The sequence below is a fragment of the Protopterus annectens genome, chromosome 2.part0, assembly GCF_019279795.1.
Source record: "Protopterus annectens isolate FY-2018-M chromosome 2.part0, PAN1.0, whole genome shotgun sequence".
Taxonomy (NCBI): domain Eukaryota; kingdom Metazoa; phylum Chordata; order Ceratodontiformes; family Protopteridae; genus Protopterus; species Protopterus annectens.
In genome coordinates, this window is record NC_056728.1 from 857308587 (window position 1) to 857327824 (window position 19238).

At 43.5% G+C, this 19238-nt stretch overlaps 1 protein-coding gene across 2 annotated transcripts in view; it reads left to right on the top strand.

Moving 5' to 3' along the window:
• The window catches only part of LOC122793263 (protein regulator of cytokinesis 1-like), a 1295879-nt gene that overhangs the window by 566978 nt on the left and 709663 nt on the right, over positions 1–19238 (top strand). For both annotated transcript variants that reach the window (XM_044061121.1, XM_044061122.1), the window contains exon 6: positions 8930–9079. In XM_044061121.1, coding sequence (XP_043917056.1) covers positions 8930–9079 — 150 coding nt within the window. The remainder of the gene's footprint in view (positions 1–8929; positions 9080–19238) is intronic.

A 19238-nucleotide genomic window follows, 5' to 3' on the forward strand; every position in this document is an offset into this window, starting at 1 on the left:
GCAGCGTGGATAATCACCTAAATTCACCATTAGCATCCCTCAACAAACCTGTGATGGATGTCATTTTGGAGGCAAGAAGGCCTAGTACTAGAAAATCTTATGCTGACAAATGGAAAAGATTCTGTCTGGAATCTATCACAAGGGGATCAGCACAGCAGTGCCCAATATTCCTCAGATTTTTCAATACTTAACTGAGATTCTTCACAAGGGCCTGTCCTTTTCTTCCATAAAAATCCATGCCTCAACCATTTCAGCGCATTACAACACAGAACCTCCCCTCTTCTCTCATCCTCTGCTAAAGCAGTATCTCAGAGGGGCCAAAAACTTAAGACCACCCCGCAGAGCTCCAACCCCTGCCTAGGATCTCAATTTTGTATTGGAAAAACTCACTCTCCCTCCTTTCGAGCCAGTTGCTACTGCAGACTTAAAATTTCTCTCCTGGAAAACTGCTTTCCTTTTAGCAGTTACTTCAGCTAGAAGGATTTCCGAATTACAGGCTCTTATGGCAGTGGAGCCTTTCATTATTTTTCATGCGGACAGGGTGTCTCTCCGGACCAATCCATCCTTCATGCCTAAGGTGGTATCCAGTGTGGCTCTTAATCAGACCATTCATTTGCTAACTTTCTTTCCCAGCCCACAGAACAAGGGGGAGTGGATTCTGCATTCATTGGATGCACACAGACAATTTAGATTTTACTTAAACAGGACAAAATCTCTAAGAAAATCTGAGCAACAACTGGTGGCATTTGCTGCAGGGGCAGAGGGAAAGGCTATTTCAAAGCAGACTATTTCCAAATGGATAAGCCCTTGTATTCATTTCTGCTATATGTACCATGGTAAAGCTACCCCCCAAGGGGATCAGGTCTAATTCCACCAGGGCTGCATCTACTTCTGCAGCCTTTTTCAGAGGTGTTCCTACCAGAGACATTTTAGAAGCTGCTACCTGGAGCTCACTTCATACGTTCACCAAACATTATCATTTACCTTTCTTCTCTAAATCCAGAACTGGCTTTGCCACTGCTGTCCTGCAGGGCCTTATAGTTGGTCCTAATGCTGTATAAATCCATCCTCCCAACCATAGCTTTGGGAATCTACCCAAATCTAATGACTGCAACAGTGAAAGATGAACCTAGTACAGTTGTGTACACTTACCATAAATGTAGATGTTGGTGTATTCACTGTTGCAGTCCTGGTTACCCTCCCTCCAATCCCCTGCTTTTCTCTTACTATACTTTCCTTTACTATGCTTAAATGCCTTTTTGGTGTATGCTTTTTGTTTGGAGGTATATTTTTGTGTTTTTAATTACTTAAATATTTGGCTCCCCATTTGGGGGGCACCTGACATCTGGGGCAAAAAAAACTGATGTAATGACATTGGCTGCATGTTTTATACCCCTGTCGTCATGGAAGAAGGGACAGCAACCGACGCAGGACCCAAGACACTTAATCAGGCCGACTGAGGGCAAACCTACCAGCAGATTACCCAAATGTAATGACTGCAACAGTGAATACACTCGAACATCTACATTTATGGTAAGTGTACACAACTGTACTTTTCTTGTGTAATAGTGAGTGCCAATTTTTTTCCTTTAGACTCTCTGGAGCTTTTTCATAGTAATGTCAGAAAAACCCACATGCTACAAAAAATTGTACTTGTGGGCATACAGTTCCAAATTTGGATGCCCCACCAGGTGTGTGTATTGTCTAGGACTTGATCACTTGGATACAGTATGCAAAATATGCTCCAGTTTCAACCCTAGGACCTTAGCAGATCAGCATAATACATTAATCCTAAGAGGTCTTTTTCCTTCCACTTCAGGGGCTCAAACCACTCCAGACATAGTAAGTCAACTCCTTTGGGGCATAGGAAATGTTCCCCTTTGAAGTCCCCCCCCCACCCCCGGTCGTCTTCTGAGCTTTCCACAAACTACACTGTCAGATCCCAGGACTCATAAATAGGATTTAGAGATTACGGATCCCAAGACTTCTATAATTACCATTAGTCCAACAATGACTCTCTTGGATCCAAAATCCATAGAGCCTAAGCAGATACCTACTTATAGGAGTGCTACTCCAGAGTTTATCATAAAGCCAACATTACCTACCTCACATTCTAGGTTGCTTCAAACCCCAAAGAAGCACTCAAGGCGTCCTTCCACTTCCCCCAATAGGTTCTCCATGAGTTTATCAGAAGCAGACATAGATAGAATGATGTAATAGTTTCTCAAAGCTCTGATCCAGATGGGGTTTCCAACTCCATCCCCCTGCTGGATCTGTGAGTATGCGAACAACTTCTAAAGCTTTTTCTTTCCTCCTCTGATCCATTCTGTAGTTTTGGAGCCCCAGGATTCGAGACCCTGAGTGGTCCAGTTTCTGATCTGCGAAACCTCTTCCTCCACTCCACTCTTATATCCTTGGGTCGTCCTACTCTGATAGCATCTGATCAGAATTGGTCTGAGCCATAGTGCTGGCAACTGATAAGAGGGGGAAGACTATTCTAGTTTTGTTGGATCCATCCCTTTCCTCTGAGCCTCAGCCCTGGATAGTTGGATCTGATTCTACCCCTAAAGTACAGATCTGAAGTGGGCCTAGGTCTGCCTTTTGTCAGGAGTACCTGCTCTGAGGAGGTCTCTCTGGGTCAGTCTGCTTTCGAGGTGGGCTTTTCCCTCCACAGAGAACCACCTTCTCATGCCTCTGATCCTACTTCCTATCCCCATCTGTTCCTAGCTCTGTTTGCTCAGGCTGGTTCCACAGGGACAGCTAGAACCAATAAATGTCCAGTCAGTTCCAGAAGAACTTCCTCTCTTCCGGTATCTCACCTCAACATTCCTCAGAGGAGGTACATCTGAATAGGGCGTGTAAAAGGAGACACATTGACTGCTCACAAAGCATGCTGATTTTGATGGAGGGGTCCCCCAGATCACCATCAGATGACATCTCCTTTGGAGATATTCTAGAGATCCTGAATCAGAAAGATAGCTGGTCTTCCCAAAATGCCTCACTTGAAGAATCTGTTTTTTGAGGCTTTTGGTTCTGACCAGTCACATGTTGTGTTCCCCCAATGGATGAACTTATTGATATAGTTGTCCGTTGGGTGTGTAAAGAGCTAGCTACCGTCAATTCCGTTCCTAAAAGACCAGACAAGTTTTTGGCCCCACTGACATGGACCGCACTGGAGCAAAGAGGTACTGGTTGCTATGGTGTTGGCAATGGAGCAAATGGGTACTAGCTGATGCTGTGTTGGTGGCGGCAACCACCATGAAAGAGTTAGTGGAACAGAGCTCTGCTGTCCATCCACCTAATAGGGAGTCTAGAGCATTGGACAAGTTTAGAAAGTGAGTTTTTTTGCTTTAGCAATCTTTGCCTTGAGGTCACTAAATTAGCCAGCACATTTCCCTGGTCTTCAGAGAGATTTGACCAAGGAGCTTTCAAATATTGAGTGCATGTCTGCTGAGGATTTCAAGTGAACCCTCTCTGTTGGCCACTCTTTTTGTCCATATCCAGTGCTTCAATGAGGTTGATTTCTCATAGCTGAAGACACCGCATGAGCAGCCAGTTAAGGTATTGCCATAAGCATACATGGATGGATGCGACTTTGCAGAACACTTCAAGATGTCTCTTATTAAAGCCCCATTTGATGGCACTTTGGGCAATCTTTAAAAGATGCTTGCCTGCAGTAAGCAAGATGGAAAGACTGTCCGTCATAGACTTAAGTTTTCTATGCCTCAGTGAACCTTTTCTAGGAATCAGAAGGGAGGCAAGGTGTTCTGGAAATCTCTGGGACCTTTTCAAGATCTACGTGGTGACAATTCCTCCAAAGGCAGAGGAGGAAATTTCAATGATGCATGTCATCCTGGAGGTAGAGGAGGTCTTCAGTATCAAGGGTTTAGAGATTTTTTCAGGTAGGCCCTTTCAGTGCTCCTGAAGCACTGCCCGACTGTCCAGCTCTGGAGGCAGTTTGGGTTCATTTATCTTTGCACCCAGATGCTTGGGCAAGTACAATACAAGTAAAGTTAAATGGTGCCAAGTATAATATCCAGGGGTTATTGCATATACTTTTCCCTTCCACCTCGCAAAAGGAAGAAACTTCCCAACGTTCCACCCAGTCAGTGGAAGGCAACAGTACAAGAAATCCAAAAGCTGCTAGGCAAGTCTGTCCAAAAGACCCCTCCAGATTAGATAATATTTGAAACTTATTCACACTTCTTTTTAGTGCCAAAGAAAATAGGGGATCTCAGACCTGTTTTGGATCCAAGCAACTTAAACCAGTACTTAAAGCAAAGTTTTGAATGGTTACAGTCTATTCTACCCTTTCTGCACAAGGACAATTGGATGCGCTCTACAGATATTTAGGATGCGTGCTATCACATCAAAACAGGAAATCCAGAAATACATCTTCTGGGAGTCTACTCACCACAGCCTCACAAGTTAACAAATGCATAGCATTAGTGGCAGCTCACTTAACTAAAGTGATTCCAGGTGTTTACATATCTAGATGGTCTCCTCACTACTTTCTCCAAGCATCTTCTATATACCAAGGACTAATTGTTCCAGATTTGGCATTTATTAGGCATAACTGTAAATCATGCCAAGTCAAACCTAACCCAGTCCAGAGCCTGGAGTTCATTGGTGTTCTAGATTTATCAAAACAACCTTACCTCATCATTGTATCTCCACTGTTAGGAGTTGGATGCATTTTCTCCTTCCTTATTCTACTCCTCCAACAAGGTAATTTGTGCAGGCATTAGGCTCCATGGCAGTGACCATTGTACTACTTTGGCACGCTCCTTTATGCGGTCCCTACAATGGACTTTAGCTGTACAGTGCTCCATTCTACATTAACCCCTATCCTTTCCAGTCGGGCTCACGCCAGTTTCCAGGCAACACATTCAATGGGTGGGTACAATCGAATGATTTATATCTAGGCAAACCCTTGTTCTACCAGCCTCTATGACCACAGTGACCATAGATGCTTCTCAGTTGGGGAGGAGGGGGGCATTTCTTAAAAGGTCCAAGGCAAGTGGTGTCCCCCCAAGAGGTGCATTTCAATGTCCTAGATATAAGATGTTTTATTAGTTACAGGCATTCAAGGATGCTCTCCCACTGGGGGACTATTGCAGTTCAGACCTACATGTCTGTAATCTGGTACATCAACAAACTAGGAGGAACTCTTATCCGCTTTGCAAGAGAGACCATGAGTGTATGGGAATGGGCGATCTCATTAGACCACTTTCTAATTGTGGCGCACATTCCAGGGAAAACTACATGCTAGCAGAAAAGCTAAGCAGGTCCATTTTGATGCTACACGAGTGGTCTGCCAACCTGTGGTGGAGATCTGGCATTGGGGCCTACCTTGCTGCAACCTATTTGCCACTCCCCTGAACAAGTGCTGCAGGTAATTCACTCTGTTCCCCTCTTTGGGGAAGTTGCCACGAGATGCTCTTATTCACTCTTGGCCCTCGGGTCTCCTTTATACTTGCCATCCTCTTCCAAAATTTTTTTTACAGAAAGCAAGCAGGCTAAAGAGCTCACTGAACCTCTGTGCCCCTTTTGACCTCCATTATCTTTCCTTTTCCTACGATCTAATCTTGGGTATCTTTCATGGATCCAATATCCCAACGTTCGAGCCCCAAGACTAACCGGATGGTTTCTCCACTTCTAGCAATTAGACAATCCAGGCTTTCTTCCCTGTTCATATTTTGGTTTCTCAAAAAGAATTCACTAAAAAAGTATACAGAAGCAAATTGAAGAGATCCTGCCCCAGTCTGTCTCCATTCCTGGACAACACTCTGAGAAAGGGGCTAGTTTCTTTGCAATTAAAATGCAACCGTCAGTGATTTCTAATTTTTCACACTGGGAATGGCAGATTTCTCTGGCTTTGTCCAAACTATATAAAGCTTTCATGATCAGTTGTACTACGAGGCATAACTCAGAAACCTTTTGAGCCTTCAGCTAAATATGATATGAAGTTTCTGTCATTGAAAACAGTTTTCTGAGTAGCTGTCACATCTGCAAAGGGAATATTTGAACTCAGAGCTGTCTTCAGAATCTCCTTGCGTAATTTTTCATAAGGATAGGGTTTCCTTATGGGCTAACATTTCCTTTTTACCTGAAATGGCCTCTGAGAATAACCTTAACCAATCCATCCATTTACCAGTTTTCTTTCCAAATTTTTCAATAAAGGAGAGTACATGCTGCATCTTAGTTTGCCCAGACAATTACATTCCTATCTTCACAGGATAAGATAATCATCATCCTTTTTCGGCTTTTCCCGTTAGGGGTCGCCACAGCGGATCATCTCTTTCCTTTTCTTCCTATCCTCTGCATCCTGCTTGTCACACCAACCGCCTGCATGTCCTCTCTCACCACGTCCATAAACATTATCTTAGGCCTTCCTCTTTTCCTCTTACCTGGCAGCTCCATCCTTAGCATCTTTTTCCCAATATACCCATCATCCCTCCTCAGCACATGTCCAAACCAACGCAATCTCGTCTCTCTTGCTTTGTCTCCAAACTGTCCAACATGAGCTGACCCTCTAATATACTGATTCCTAATCCTATCCATCCTAGTCACACCGAGTGCAAATCTTAACATCTTTAACTCTGCCACATCCAGCTCTGACTCCTGCCTTTTTGTCAATGCCACTGTCTCCAACCCATATAACATAGCTGGTCTCACTACCCTCTTGTAGACCTTCCCTTTCACTCTTACTGGTACCCGTCTGTCACAAATCACCCCTGACACTCTTCTCCACCCATTCCACTCTGCCTGTACTTTCTTCTTCACCTCTCTTCCACATTCACCATTACTCTGAACTGTTGATCCCAAGTACTTAAACTCGTCCACCTTTACCAGTTCTACTCCCTGCATCCTCACCATTCCTCTACCCTCCCTCTCATTTACACACATATATTCTGTCTTAGCCCTGCTGACCTTCATTCCTCTGCTCTCTAGAGCATATCTCCACCTCTCCAGAGTCTCCTCAACCTGATTCCTACTCTCACTACAGATCACAAATTCAGAAAATCAGACCAACTGTTTAATTTTCTCTAAAATGACTAGGCTACCCAGTATCCAAAGTTACTCTAGCAAAATGGATAACATTGTATTTCCTGGATTTATTCTGGGAAAGGAGTGACACTATCTGAACCTCCCCCAAGGCTCATTCAGCCAGATGTATGGCCACATCTGTTTCTGGTCAAGAACATCTATTGACATTTATGCCGCAGCTACATCATCCAATGCTCCAACTTTTGTTACTCATTGTAAATTGGATATTTCTAAGAACACAGCCACCTTTAGTTCGGTGGTATTGCGGAATTATCCTTCCATGAGGGCCACCCAAGATCATCATAGCTGGGGACTCTGTCCCATACGTTGAGAAAGAATGAAAAGGACAACAGATTTAAGTTATGTTAACATAACTAGGCATCTGTGTTGTCCATTTTCATTTTTCCCAAATTTCTTCCCATCCAAGTTCCTGAAGAGATCTATTGGACTGTATTTACAGTTCCAGGTTTGAGCCCTGTCCTATCAAACTATTCCTTCTGTTTTGCTACAAGGATAGAGCAGTAAACTCTGAGGCTTTGGGGGTGCAGTAGTGCATTGTGGGTGGAGGGAGGGGCTTGACAGCTGGATCCTAATTCTGAAGTAAGCGGCCAAGTTGGATGTGAGGACTGGATCTGAACCCGTACACAAGGAAGAATGAAAATGGACAACACAATGCCTAGTTATGGTAAGAACATAACTTTTAATTTGCTTTATCATTACTTTGTTCATTTTCAGGACTATGTGGGCACTCCAGGTGGTGGTTTGCTTGTCGTTAAAAATATGAAGCGAGTATTTTATTCCTTTGTGCTTAGTCTGATTTTGAGACTGACATCCCTGGTGCCTGTGAGAACACCAATGGCTTCCATTTTTTCCTCTCTTCCGTCTGAGAAGGATCACTCAATTTCTTGAAGTACTCCTGTTTCTAGGGATCCCAAGAAGATGGGTTATCTAAAGAAAATGTCCAGAGTTGGAGTTTGCATGGTATCATGCACCCTTCCCCTATCACTTGTAAGACTTGAGGGTTGTGGCTCTGAGGAGGTACAATTTGGTAATCCCCTGGCTTTTGCACCTGTTTGTGCTTCTCTCCCACCTAGTAAACCCCTTAGATGCTTAGAGGAGTAACATCTTTTAATGTGCAGACAGCAGAGAATATTGCAGCAGCACAGCCAGATGCCAGTTTCCAAGTGTTCACCATTGTCAGCACAGTGGAAGAATCTTTCCCAAAACAGGTTTTTCTCCTGTTTGCCTATTTTTAATTTCCACTGCAATTAGTAGTTCTTGAATTTAATCTCTGAAGCCATCAGAACTTTTAGCTTTTATTACTGCAAGGGAACGTCTCAGGAATGTTCATCTTTCAAACACTGGCCACAGCCTGCTTTGGTAACAGATTTGTAGAGAAATGCATGATGACCTGGAAAGCACTACTATTCCTGCTGTGGAAGAGTAGCATTTCCATATCTCCCCATCCCCAGCTAGCATGAATTGTTCCCTCACAGCACCACCTCTTGTCTTCCTCAGATGACTAAAGAAAACTGCTCATCTCAGATGTTTCTCTATGGGATACATGAGGGAGAGTTTTTTTCTTATCTTCATCTATAGATCATTCCTTGGAAACTCCCATCCTGATGAGGGACACTCGACATTGGAAATACCAGATTCCTTAGTTTATAGTGGGTACTATTGAGCGTTGTGTAGCCAGCATGCATACTTGTGAATGAAAAGTTTAATTATATAACTTTTAGTGATCACGTCTGATATTGGTACGTTCTCGCTCAGGGCAGCTACAGTTTCACTCTTTGGAGTAGTTGAAAAGTAGAGGAGGTAGTATTGAAAAAGCCTTTAATTGCATATGGCTCACTTTTACTTTTTTGTTTTACAGTTGGAGATAGCAAAGGAATCTCTAGTAAGTACACGTAATTCTCTCGAAAATAAGGTGCGAGAATTGTGGGTTCTTCTACAGGTGCCTCAAGAGGAGCAACAGGCTTTTGGAACTTCTGTTACTGGTTCCATTGCTGATGCAATCAAAAAGGTAAAGTAAATATTTATTCCTCAATGTTTGCATTTGAAACATTTCACATGTTAATACCGGCAGACTTCTGACAGGCGAGGTGAAGCAGAGCATTACTGTAGACTGGATGCAGGTTTTTTTCGGTGACTCTGCTTATTCGGTTCAGGATATCTAATAAAAATTAAACTTGGTTGTGTAAAGCAAGACTTTTTATTTATTAAATGGTTTGAAAGAACACGTTCACTGAAAATTGTGTAGGTTATCATCTGCCCCATCACGGAATTGAAATGCATGCTAGAGCACTATTTGTATTTTTGACAGACTAGGCACTGGCTTGCAGTGGTAAGGATTCATCATTGACCTTATTGTCATAGGACTAGCTTGCAAAAATGGAGAAATCCTCAACTGTTACTTTGAGAGGGGCAATGAAGCTGATAAAGATTTTTCACTACTTGTGCAGGAGGTGAGGAATAGAGGAAAAGCAGCATTTCACACTATCTGCATTACACTACACAAATCTGACTACATGGGGTAAGATTCTCATGGTAATGGGTAAGTAGGCTGGAGGATTGTCTAGGATGGGAGAGAGCTAGTGTGGACCAGACTAGCAAAAGTGGCCACTTTTTCAAAAAATGGATGCTGACCAGAACCTTGGCACCACCAGACATGTTGGACACTGAAATTAAGTGTAAATGAGCCAATGGATTAATAGGTGAGGTGCCTGATAAACTAGAGTTTTCACTATACATGACACCAAAGAGAGCTGACATTTGCATACGTTTATCCACAGAGCATAAGCAGCAAGTACAATCTTCTAAGGATCACTGCTGCATTACAGTTTTATGTGGGACATGCATCTGGCCCGACTTCTAGTGCTTTAGATGTCCATTGGATGGAACTGCACTTGCCGTTATGCTGATATCAGGATGCTTGATAAAAGGGTATACATTTACCCCCACCCCACGCATTCAGAATGATGGGTATAAGTAGTCAGTCACTTTCATTCAGGTGACCTCTTTAGCACTGTACCCAAACTTTGTTTTTTCTTGCAAATTTTGAAGATGCATATATTGTGTTGCTGATATCATTTTTTTTTTTTTTTTTTTTTTTTTTTTTGTGGTTGTAATTCCTGGAAGTCTTTCCAGGAATGACAGCGGCCTCTTAAACATCAGATCCATCAGATCCATGCCTGTGGCAGGCAGTTTTTTTCCCTTAAAGGATTATCCTCTTCAGTGACTTTTCTGCTTTTGAGAACAATGCAGTGTCAACTTGTGAACACTAAGCATTTAAGTGGGGACATTCTGCTGCACAGGGTCTAAAGCCTTTAGGGCCTTGTCAAATACAGAAAGCTTCTGTCAGAGTCATCTGTCCTTTCACATACTAGTACCACCAAGAGAAGGTTCCCCTTTAGATGAAAGTTTGCAGTAAGTGGATATGCCTAGTTGTAGAATATTCCGCAGATTGCTTGATGACTTGCACAACCTTTTGTTCCACAGGGTCTTGAGGGTGTTGGTACTGGTGAGGAGCAGTCTTGCATGTCCCTAGCTCTGATACTTAATTTCATTTTTCTTTCATTATTGCTGTTTCAGATGCTGGCAGTGGCATGTTAACATTACATTCTAGACCTCTTTGGATGATTTAACACCTTTCTAGATTGATTCATTACGTATTCCAAGACCACTAAGCCTCATGACTGTTCTCCCCTTGCCAGTACTTTTTTTTTTACCTTGGTCAGCACCTTCTTTCTTCAGGAAGTCCTTGCTTGTGGAGTAAATGTGTGGAGTGTGGATACCATCTAGTTTAAAGGATAGTAATGAGCTGCACTGCTTAATTCGCAGGTGAAGTTAATTTCAGAGGTTTGGGAGGTGCGGAGTTGTATACCTGCTCCTGCATATTTTATGTATCTTTTGGTGATTATTTGGGTCCTTGGTTCTCATATTTGTGGAGATTGGACTTGTTGACAAACAGGATTTCCAGGATTAAATTATCTTTATTGGCACAGTATGCAAGGCAGAGATCCACCTAAAAAAACTGGCACTGAATGAAGGGACAGAGCTTCCAGCCTCTGATTCCGAGACACTAGGCCCCTGCCCCTTTTAGTTAAGAATCTTTGTGGTGGTCTAATTGTTTTTTAATGAGATACATACTAAAGGGGACATTGTACTCTACAGCTGGCCTGGTCATTGCAGAGCATGAGGAGTGGTTACCTTTTTAGACTTCTTTGGCAATTAACTGGTCAGGAAACTTTAGCCAACCATCACACGATTGACAAAGGAGAGGAAGCTGTCAGCTAATATAACTAGGTCTATCTACATATTTGCTGAGGTGTAATGTGAGGTATTGTTAGCTATGCCAGGAAAAGTAAGGCAGATGTGTAACGTGCCAGCATAGCTAGCTGGAGTTTTGTAAAGAATTATGCCATTTGTATGTCAAACTGATTGTGAATTATTAAAAATTATTAAAAATGAACCAATAGTGGGTCTTGCTGGACAGAGAAGAAATCACATGCATCTCAGACTGTATTGTAACTGTTGAAATGAATATATTGTAACAGAGGATACTGGAAGAGGTTAATGCCTTTTGGAAAGGCTCGCCCAGAATCTGCTACACTTTGCAGTGAGGGAAAGATTGGTTTGCTTTTCATTTGTTGCATTTTGTATTAGTTTATTGCATTTTTTATATTTTGTGCTGTGATTTTTCCTTACCTTGTGTTGTGCTTGTGTTCTGCTTTTAACTGCATATTAAAACTTCAGAAGACACCACAGCTCTGTCTCTTGAGAATCTGGCAGAAATTTTTCCCCACCCTGTCACTGTCCTGTTCTTAAATACTACTGTCTTTCTAGTTGCCTGCCTCTTATGTTAATTTGACCATATATCTCATTTCCTCTCTGCTTTCACTGGCTTGTATGAGTAAGCCCAAAATTATTATTTTGTGAAATCACTCCTCTTCAACTATTTAAATTTAATGGTCATTCTACTGTTTTCCATAGTACCGGAATACAAAAGTAATCGCCTCCTTTCAATCTAGCGTGCTGTTTTAAAAATAGTGACTCCAATAAAACTTAACCTTTTAGACAGGTAAAACTTACGTTACCTACTTTCACATCTAAATTCTTTAGTGCACACTGTATTGTTTGGGATAAACCATTTTTTTCATAGTACCTTTAAGCATCCATGTGACTAACACTTGCTCTAATACCTGCTGGAAAGCACTAGGAAGCCTTAAACTGAGCACTCAACTCTCATTAATAAGGAGAAATTAATCATAGGCACTAAACAGCCTATAATTGCGAAGTACCTTGCTAAGGTAAGGGAAACCGGCTCCTGTACTCTTCAAAAAAAAAAAAAAAAGCACCAAACCAGGCATGTCCAAGGGTCAGCTTCTATTGATTTCTTCTGTCCACCTGGTGAATCTGAACATACTGGGGCAATGCAGCAATTGCCTCATGTACACAGACAACCCTCTCCTCCTACCACCCAACACTACAACCAGTGAGAGATGCACTTACATAGCCAAACTGGAAGCAAAGCTCTCTCCACCCAAAATTGTGCTAGACAGTCAAGAGAAGGTTAACACACGCACTACACTTCAAGAAATAAATAGCCCTTCTAAAATCACACCAACACCCACACACAGCAACACTAAATCCACATATGCGGAGGCCCTTAACTGTAACCTGCCCAAGCAACAAGGTCCTTCGAAGCTGAAACGCAAACATACATCAATCACAGTGTCGCATAGCTCACACCACCAGTGTGCCACCCAGCAACAGCCCCTAAGGCAAGACATCGTACCTAACACTTTAGTCATAGGTGACTCTCTAGTCAGGCACACTGATGTCCCTCTCACCAGGCTGAAGGAGAAAATTACAGTGAGCTACCTGTCAGGTGCCAGGATCCGCCACATAACTCATGCACTCAAGTCACTCCACAACAAGTACAAATATGACTGTCATTGTCCATGTTGGAGTGAATGACTTGAGACGTACCTCCCTGGACTACCTGAAGAGACATGGAAGAGCTCTGATCATGTGGCCCAGGCAGGTATGACCCTAGTCCTGAGTAGCTTCCTGCCTTCGCCCAGAATGATACCACAATATAAGGACAAAATGATTGACTTCAACAATTGGCTAAGCTTCTGGTATCTGTCTGCCTGGTACAACATAATCGACAGACCACGACGCTTTGCCAGAGATGGTCTGCACCTGTCGCCCCTGGGATTCAGGTTACTGGCTAAGGCTCTTGCTGTAGTGCCTTTTTTTAGGCAAAGTTCAAAGGACAAAACCACCACCATAACAGGTACAAGCATGCAAAATCTGAAGGTAATGCTACTCAATGCTAGAAGTCTAAACCTCAAAATGCACTCTCTCGAGGCACTCCTAAAAATGGCGAACATTGATATCTGTGCAGTAACTGAGACCTGGTTCAAGGCTTCAGAGAGTACCCCTAGAATACCAGGCTACAACTCTTGCCACACTTTTCGGTCACCAAACCAGGATCGAAACGCTAAAGGTAGAGGGGTGTCCATATTTACCAAGGATACTCGCACCACCAGGTTAGTTGCCCAACACAACGCCTCTGAAATTCTCCAGGTGCAACTAACACTAGGTAAGACTGCAATCCAAATTGTAGCTTGGTACAGATCCCCCACCATGCCCCAAGATTCTCAATAAACCTTTCTAAACCTACTGGAAAATGTTAATATACAACCAAACACCCTAATACTGAGTGATTTCAACTACCCTGCCATTAACTGGGAAAACTCGTGTACCAACACCTTTGCCCAACGGTTCTTGGAATTCATAAATTTCAATGCCCTGGATGAACTAATCCATAGTCCCACCAGGGCTCAAATATCCTAGACCTGGTCATTACCAACATGAGAAATCGATGCTCCACACCTATGGTCATCCCCCCAACAGTCAGGTCAGACCATAAGCTAAGCACCCTTAACATCCACATCCCACCCCCCCCAGTAAGGAAACCTCCATAAAAAGCTTCTCCAAAGCCAAATTCATGCTACTCAAGTCAGAAGTTACAAACTTCATGACACCCATGCAGACGGGAACTGAAAGTTCGACTGCTGAGTCCTACACTAAGGCACTGTACGAGCTCATCCACTAATGCATGAGTTGTGCCATCCCAAAGAGAACCAAGATGCTCTCCTCCAAAAAAAGGAAGCCAATCTGGTGGTCCCCTGCCATAAACAAACTTTACAACAAAAGAAAGATTGCCAAAGATTCCAAAGACAACCACAAAGCATTCTATAACTATGTCAAGAATCTAAATGGCAATGCTCGGATCTGCTCTGAGCTACAACAGAATGGCATTATATATACTGATCCCAAGGATCTTGCCAATATCCTGGCAGATCGATTCAGTGCCAACTTCACCCCCTCTCACCCCCTAAATGTCCCATCTCAAAACTGGAAGATTGCCAAATTCCGGTAATGGCCACACAGGTAAACGCACTCTCCAAAGCTAAGAATACAGCATCCATTGGACCAGATGACATCCCGGGCTGTGTACTACATGAACTACAAAATGAACTGGCACCTCACCTAAGTGTCATGTTTAATCATACCCTCACCTCAGGCTTCGTGCCCACTGAGTAGCGCACAGCTACAATTATCCCACTCCACAAGGGGGTGATCCACCTTGGTTCGAGGGAACTACCGCCCCATCAGTCTGACGAGCCTGATCTGCAATCCTTGGGACATATTATCATGGAACTTATAAACAGACATTGGCAACCTTAACACACTGGACCCCACCCAGTTTGGGTTTGTGAAGGGCCAGTCTTGTCTCCTGAACCTGATTGACTTCTTTGAATCAGTCTCCAGAGCCGTGGACGAGGTAAGGCAGTCCACACAGCCTATCTGGTCCTCGCCAAGGCCTTTCACACCATCCCCCAGTCTGGAATCATAGATAAACTTACTAAGCTGGATATTGATCCCTACGTCACTCGATGGGTTGCCAACTGGCTTACTGACAGAACCCACACAATAAAAGTAGCTGACTCCAAATCCAGCTCCAGACAATTGACAAGTGGAGTACCTCAGGGCTTAGTCCTGGGACCTCTCTTGTTTGGCATCTACTTTTCTGAAGTACAAACCAATGCTAAGGGACTCTGGCTAACAAAGTTCGCAGATGACTGCAAACTGGGAGCCATTATTGAATCCCCAGATGATGTGGATACTCTACAAAAGGGCTTTACAGAAACAGATGCTTGGTGCCAGAGCCATGGGATAAGGTCAATGCCAAGAAATGTATAGTTATCCCCTTTGGGAAAAAACATGTACCGGTGAATTACCACATAGGTGGCAGTACACTAAACGAAAGTGTGATGAGAGACTTAAGGACACAGGTGGACAGTGGTCTCACCTTCAATAACCACACTGTCACAACAGTCAGGAAATCTTCATGGCAAATCTCATACTAAGGGTTTTCATCCAGAAAAAAAGGTCATTGTCCAATTGTACTCATCCCTCATTAGACCCATTATAGAATACAACGCCCCATTTGGTATGTACCTCTCAAGACATCTGCAGCAACTGGAAAGGCTGCAGAAATACCTCGCCTATAAAAGAATCACAGGCCTAAATCAGAATGCCCTATGCTGACCACCTTAAAAAACTCCATCTATACTCTGTCGCATATCGTCTACTCTGAGGCGATCTCTGCTTAACATACAAGGCCAATTCAAACCCAGAGCTGTTGGACATGCTACACTTAAAGAAATCCGAATCCCTCAGAGCCACACGCTCCAGCAATCTAAACCTTGTCATCACAATAAACAAAACATGCTGGAGGGATAGGTTCCTGACCCATAGACTCCCCAGGTTCTGAAATAGACTGCCCATACATGTCAAGCAGAGAAACCTCTTTGGCCCTCTTCAAAAGGAACCTTGATTAGATGGGAGGAAATTCACCCTGGGGATCACGTTAGTTGCCTTGCTAGACAGGGGTTCAGGAAAGTAAATAGTGTGGGAAGAAATAGCCAAGGAATTGTTATGGTTAGGCTTGTATAGGCACTAGAGCCAATAGCCTAGTACCATCCTATGAACCTATGTCAGTCTAGCTAACTTTAAAAACGTCTGAAATTAAATTACCTGGTTTAGGCCGTAAAGATTGCATCTTAGACGTTCATCGTGTTACCCTGCTGCAGTCATCACACTTGGGTTATCCTGTCGTCAGGCGGTCCCGCAGTCGGCCGGATTTCCAAAGTCTTGGTCCGACGTCGGTTGCCGTCGTCTCATCCCTGACGTCAGTGCGCCAGGGGTACATATATTGCAACCGACCCCATTTTCTCCAGTCTTTCTTGTCGCACGTTGCCCGAAGCAGAAGCAGTTCGCAAGTGCCGGTCGGCCGACTCCTGAGATTTTCGAATTCGAGTTTCAGACCGAAGTCTTCTATAAAGCTAAGTACCCCGTTGGGGAAACTTTTTTTGCCTCAGACCGATGTCAGAAAAAGTTAACAATTGTATTTCTTGTGGGAAGCAAATACCTCATAAGGATTTTCATTCTTATTGTATACCCTGCCTAGGCCCTGATCACAATGTCACTTCTTGTCGTTTTTGTGCTAGATTTAATAAATACACTATTAAAAGACTATTTGATTTTGCACGACACTTTTTTGGCAGAACATTTAATTATAACATGCCGTCGGAGCTACCGACTCAGAGTTACCGAGCGTGCACAAAAAAACGCAGGGATAAGGATAGTCAGCCCAGGCCTAAGCCTGATTCCGAGGCCTCGGTTGATCTGGTCTCCGGTTATCTGTGAGGCTCCAACGCAGCCTCTGACTACTGCAGTTGAGGAACCCGAGACCGCTACGGATATTTTGACGGAAATGTACTAGGCTGACGCAGCCTTTTACTTCAGGCCCTACCGACGACTTACCTTCCAAGGATGCCGATACTTCTGAAACACCTTCGCTTTCTGAAGGCGTTTTCAGACCGACGACTCTTAGTCAAAACGTTCTCAAAATCGAAGACGCCTTCCAAATCAAAAAAAGCTTCACTTCAGTCTCCTGTTCAAGGCCCTATGCCTAAGAAACAGATGCTTAAGATGGCTGAAGATCTGATTACTCTGATCAGGGGCTCCCAGCCTCCTCCTGACAAAAGGCCTAGACAAGAGGAAGAATCTGCTTCCTCTGAACAACTGTCTATTTCATCGGATTCCTCTGAAGACCAAGACTATTCCTTCTCTCCTTATGAAGATTCTGATGCTGAAGACTCTATTCCCTCAGCTTCCCCTCCAGAAGATTACTCTTTTGGGGAAACTTTACACACTATGAGGGAGCATTTCCACTGGGAAGGTCAGGATTACTCCGTTTCCAAGAAAAGGCTCAGTTTCTTTTACTCCCCCAACACAGACCTCTAGCCATCCCTCCTGTTCTGGACATTGTGGATGATGTTTATTTAGAATCCAGTTTCAACCCTGACTCTATGCCTCCTGCCCCGGCCAAGCCTGACCGATATTAGAGTACCCGATTCCCATAAATTCCTTTACAAGAGCCCAGTAGCTGACCCAGAGACTATCTCCCAGGGGGGCTAAGGCTTCCATGGCTAAAAATCCAGTACCTTCTGAAAGGGATTCAAGAGCACTAGACAGATGGAGGAAAAAGGTTTACACCTCAGCCACTTTAGCTATGAGAGCTTTAAACTGTCAATTTCATATGCTTAAGTATCAACAATTTCTGATCTCTCAGTTAAAACAAAAGATAACAACCTTCCCTCAACAATCTGAATTGAAAGAAGTACAGGATTTGTTGCACGCCACCGAGCAGGTGGGCAAACATACCTTACAATGTGGGTTTGATTCCTTGGAGGCCTCTTGCAGAGCAGCGGTCACTGGATCAGTTATACGTAGGCATGCCTGGTTAAAGGAGCAGAGTCTGCCTGAACATGTTAAAGCAAAACTACTAGATGCTCCCTTGCAGCAGGATGTTCTTTTTGGTGTTAAAGCAGAAGAAGTTTTAAAGAAAATGGAGGATAAGGCAAAATCAATGCAGACAGTCAAAGATTTCCTACAGGTACAACCCCCTCGCTTCAGCAGAAACTGGCCAACCAAAAATTGGTCCTTTCCAGCCACTGACAGGCCTCAAGAGGGGTAAATACAGGTGCCCAAGGGGAAGAGTACAACCACAAGCTCAGTATAAACCTCGCCAATGGACCACTCCAACCTAGAAGGGAGGAGAAGACAGGTCTCAAGCCACCAGAAGGCAAACTCAATGACTTGCACCTCAACTGACCAAACAAAGCTCTTTTGTCAGCCCCCCTGGGGGGAAAACTAGCATTATTTGTAGACCACTGGCACATGGTCACAAAGGACAAATTGGTCCTGGACATAATTTTACGAGGATACAGATTCCACTTTCACACCTTGCCAATAAAAAGAGGAATGCCAAACCTGCCACAAAACCAAAGGGCAGAGGCTCAGAAACAAATTACAGCTCTCATGGCCATGAGAGCCATTCAAAGGGTACCAACTCAAGAGCAAGGCCAAGGATTTTACTCTACTATTCCTAGTACCCAGGAAGGAAAATGCTTGGAGACCAATTCTGGACTTTTCAATTCTAAACACTTACAAGTTCCCAAAATCAAGATGCTAACACTACAGCAGCTACTTCCCATGTTGGGCAAGGAAGCATGGCTGGTAACGTTGGACCTCAAGGAGGCATACCTGCATGTCCCTATCAGACAAAGTTGCAGAAGATACCTCAGTTTCATTGCAGGTTCAACCCATTACCAATTCTCTGCACTGCCCTTTGGCTTATCTACTGCGCCCAGAGTATTCACAAAATGCCTGGCACCAATAATTGCATACTGCAGACAAAGAGGAATTCAAATATATCCATACCTGGACGACTGTCTCATCCAAGCAGAAAGAAAAGACATTCTCATACAACACTTGGCCTTTGTGAAGCATCTACTAAATTGCCTAGGGTACACAGTAAACGAAAAGAAGTAAAAACTAGTACCCTCACAAAAAATGACATTCCTGGGTGCCAGCTTGGACACAACAGCCCAGAAGGCTTATCTTACACCAGACAAGCAATTAACAACTGACTCAATATTTCAAGACAATGGCAACAAAGACCCAATTAACTGCAAGAAAAATTCTGCAGGCTTTGGGTTTCATGGCATCTTGCATTCTGATACCATTTGCAAAACTGC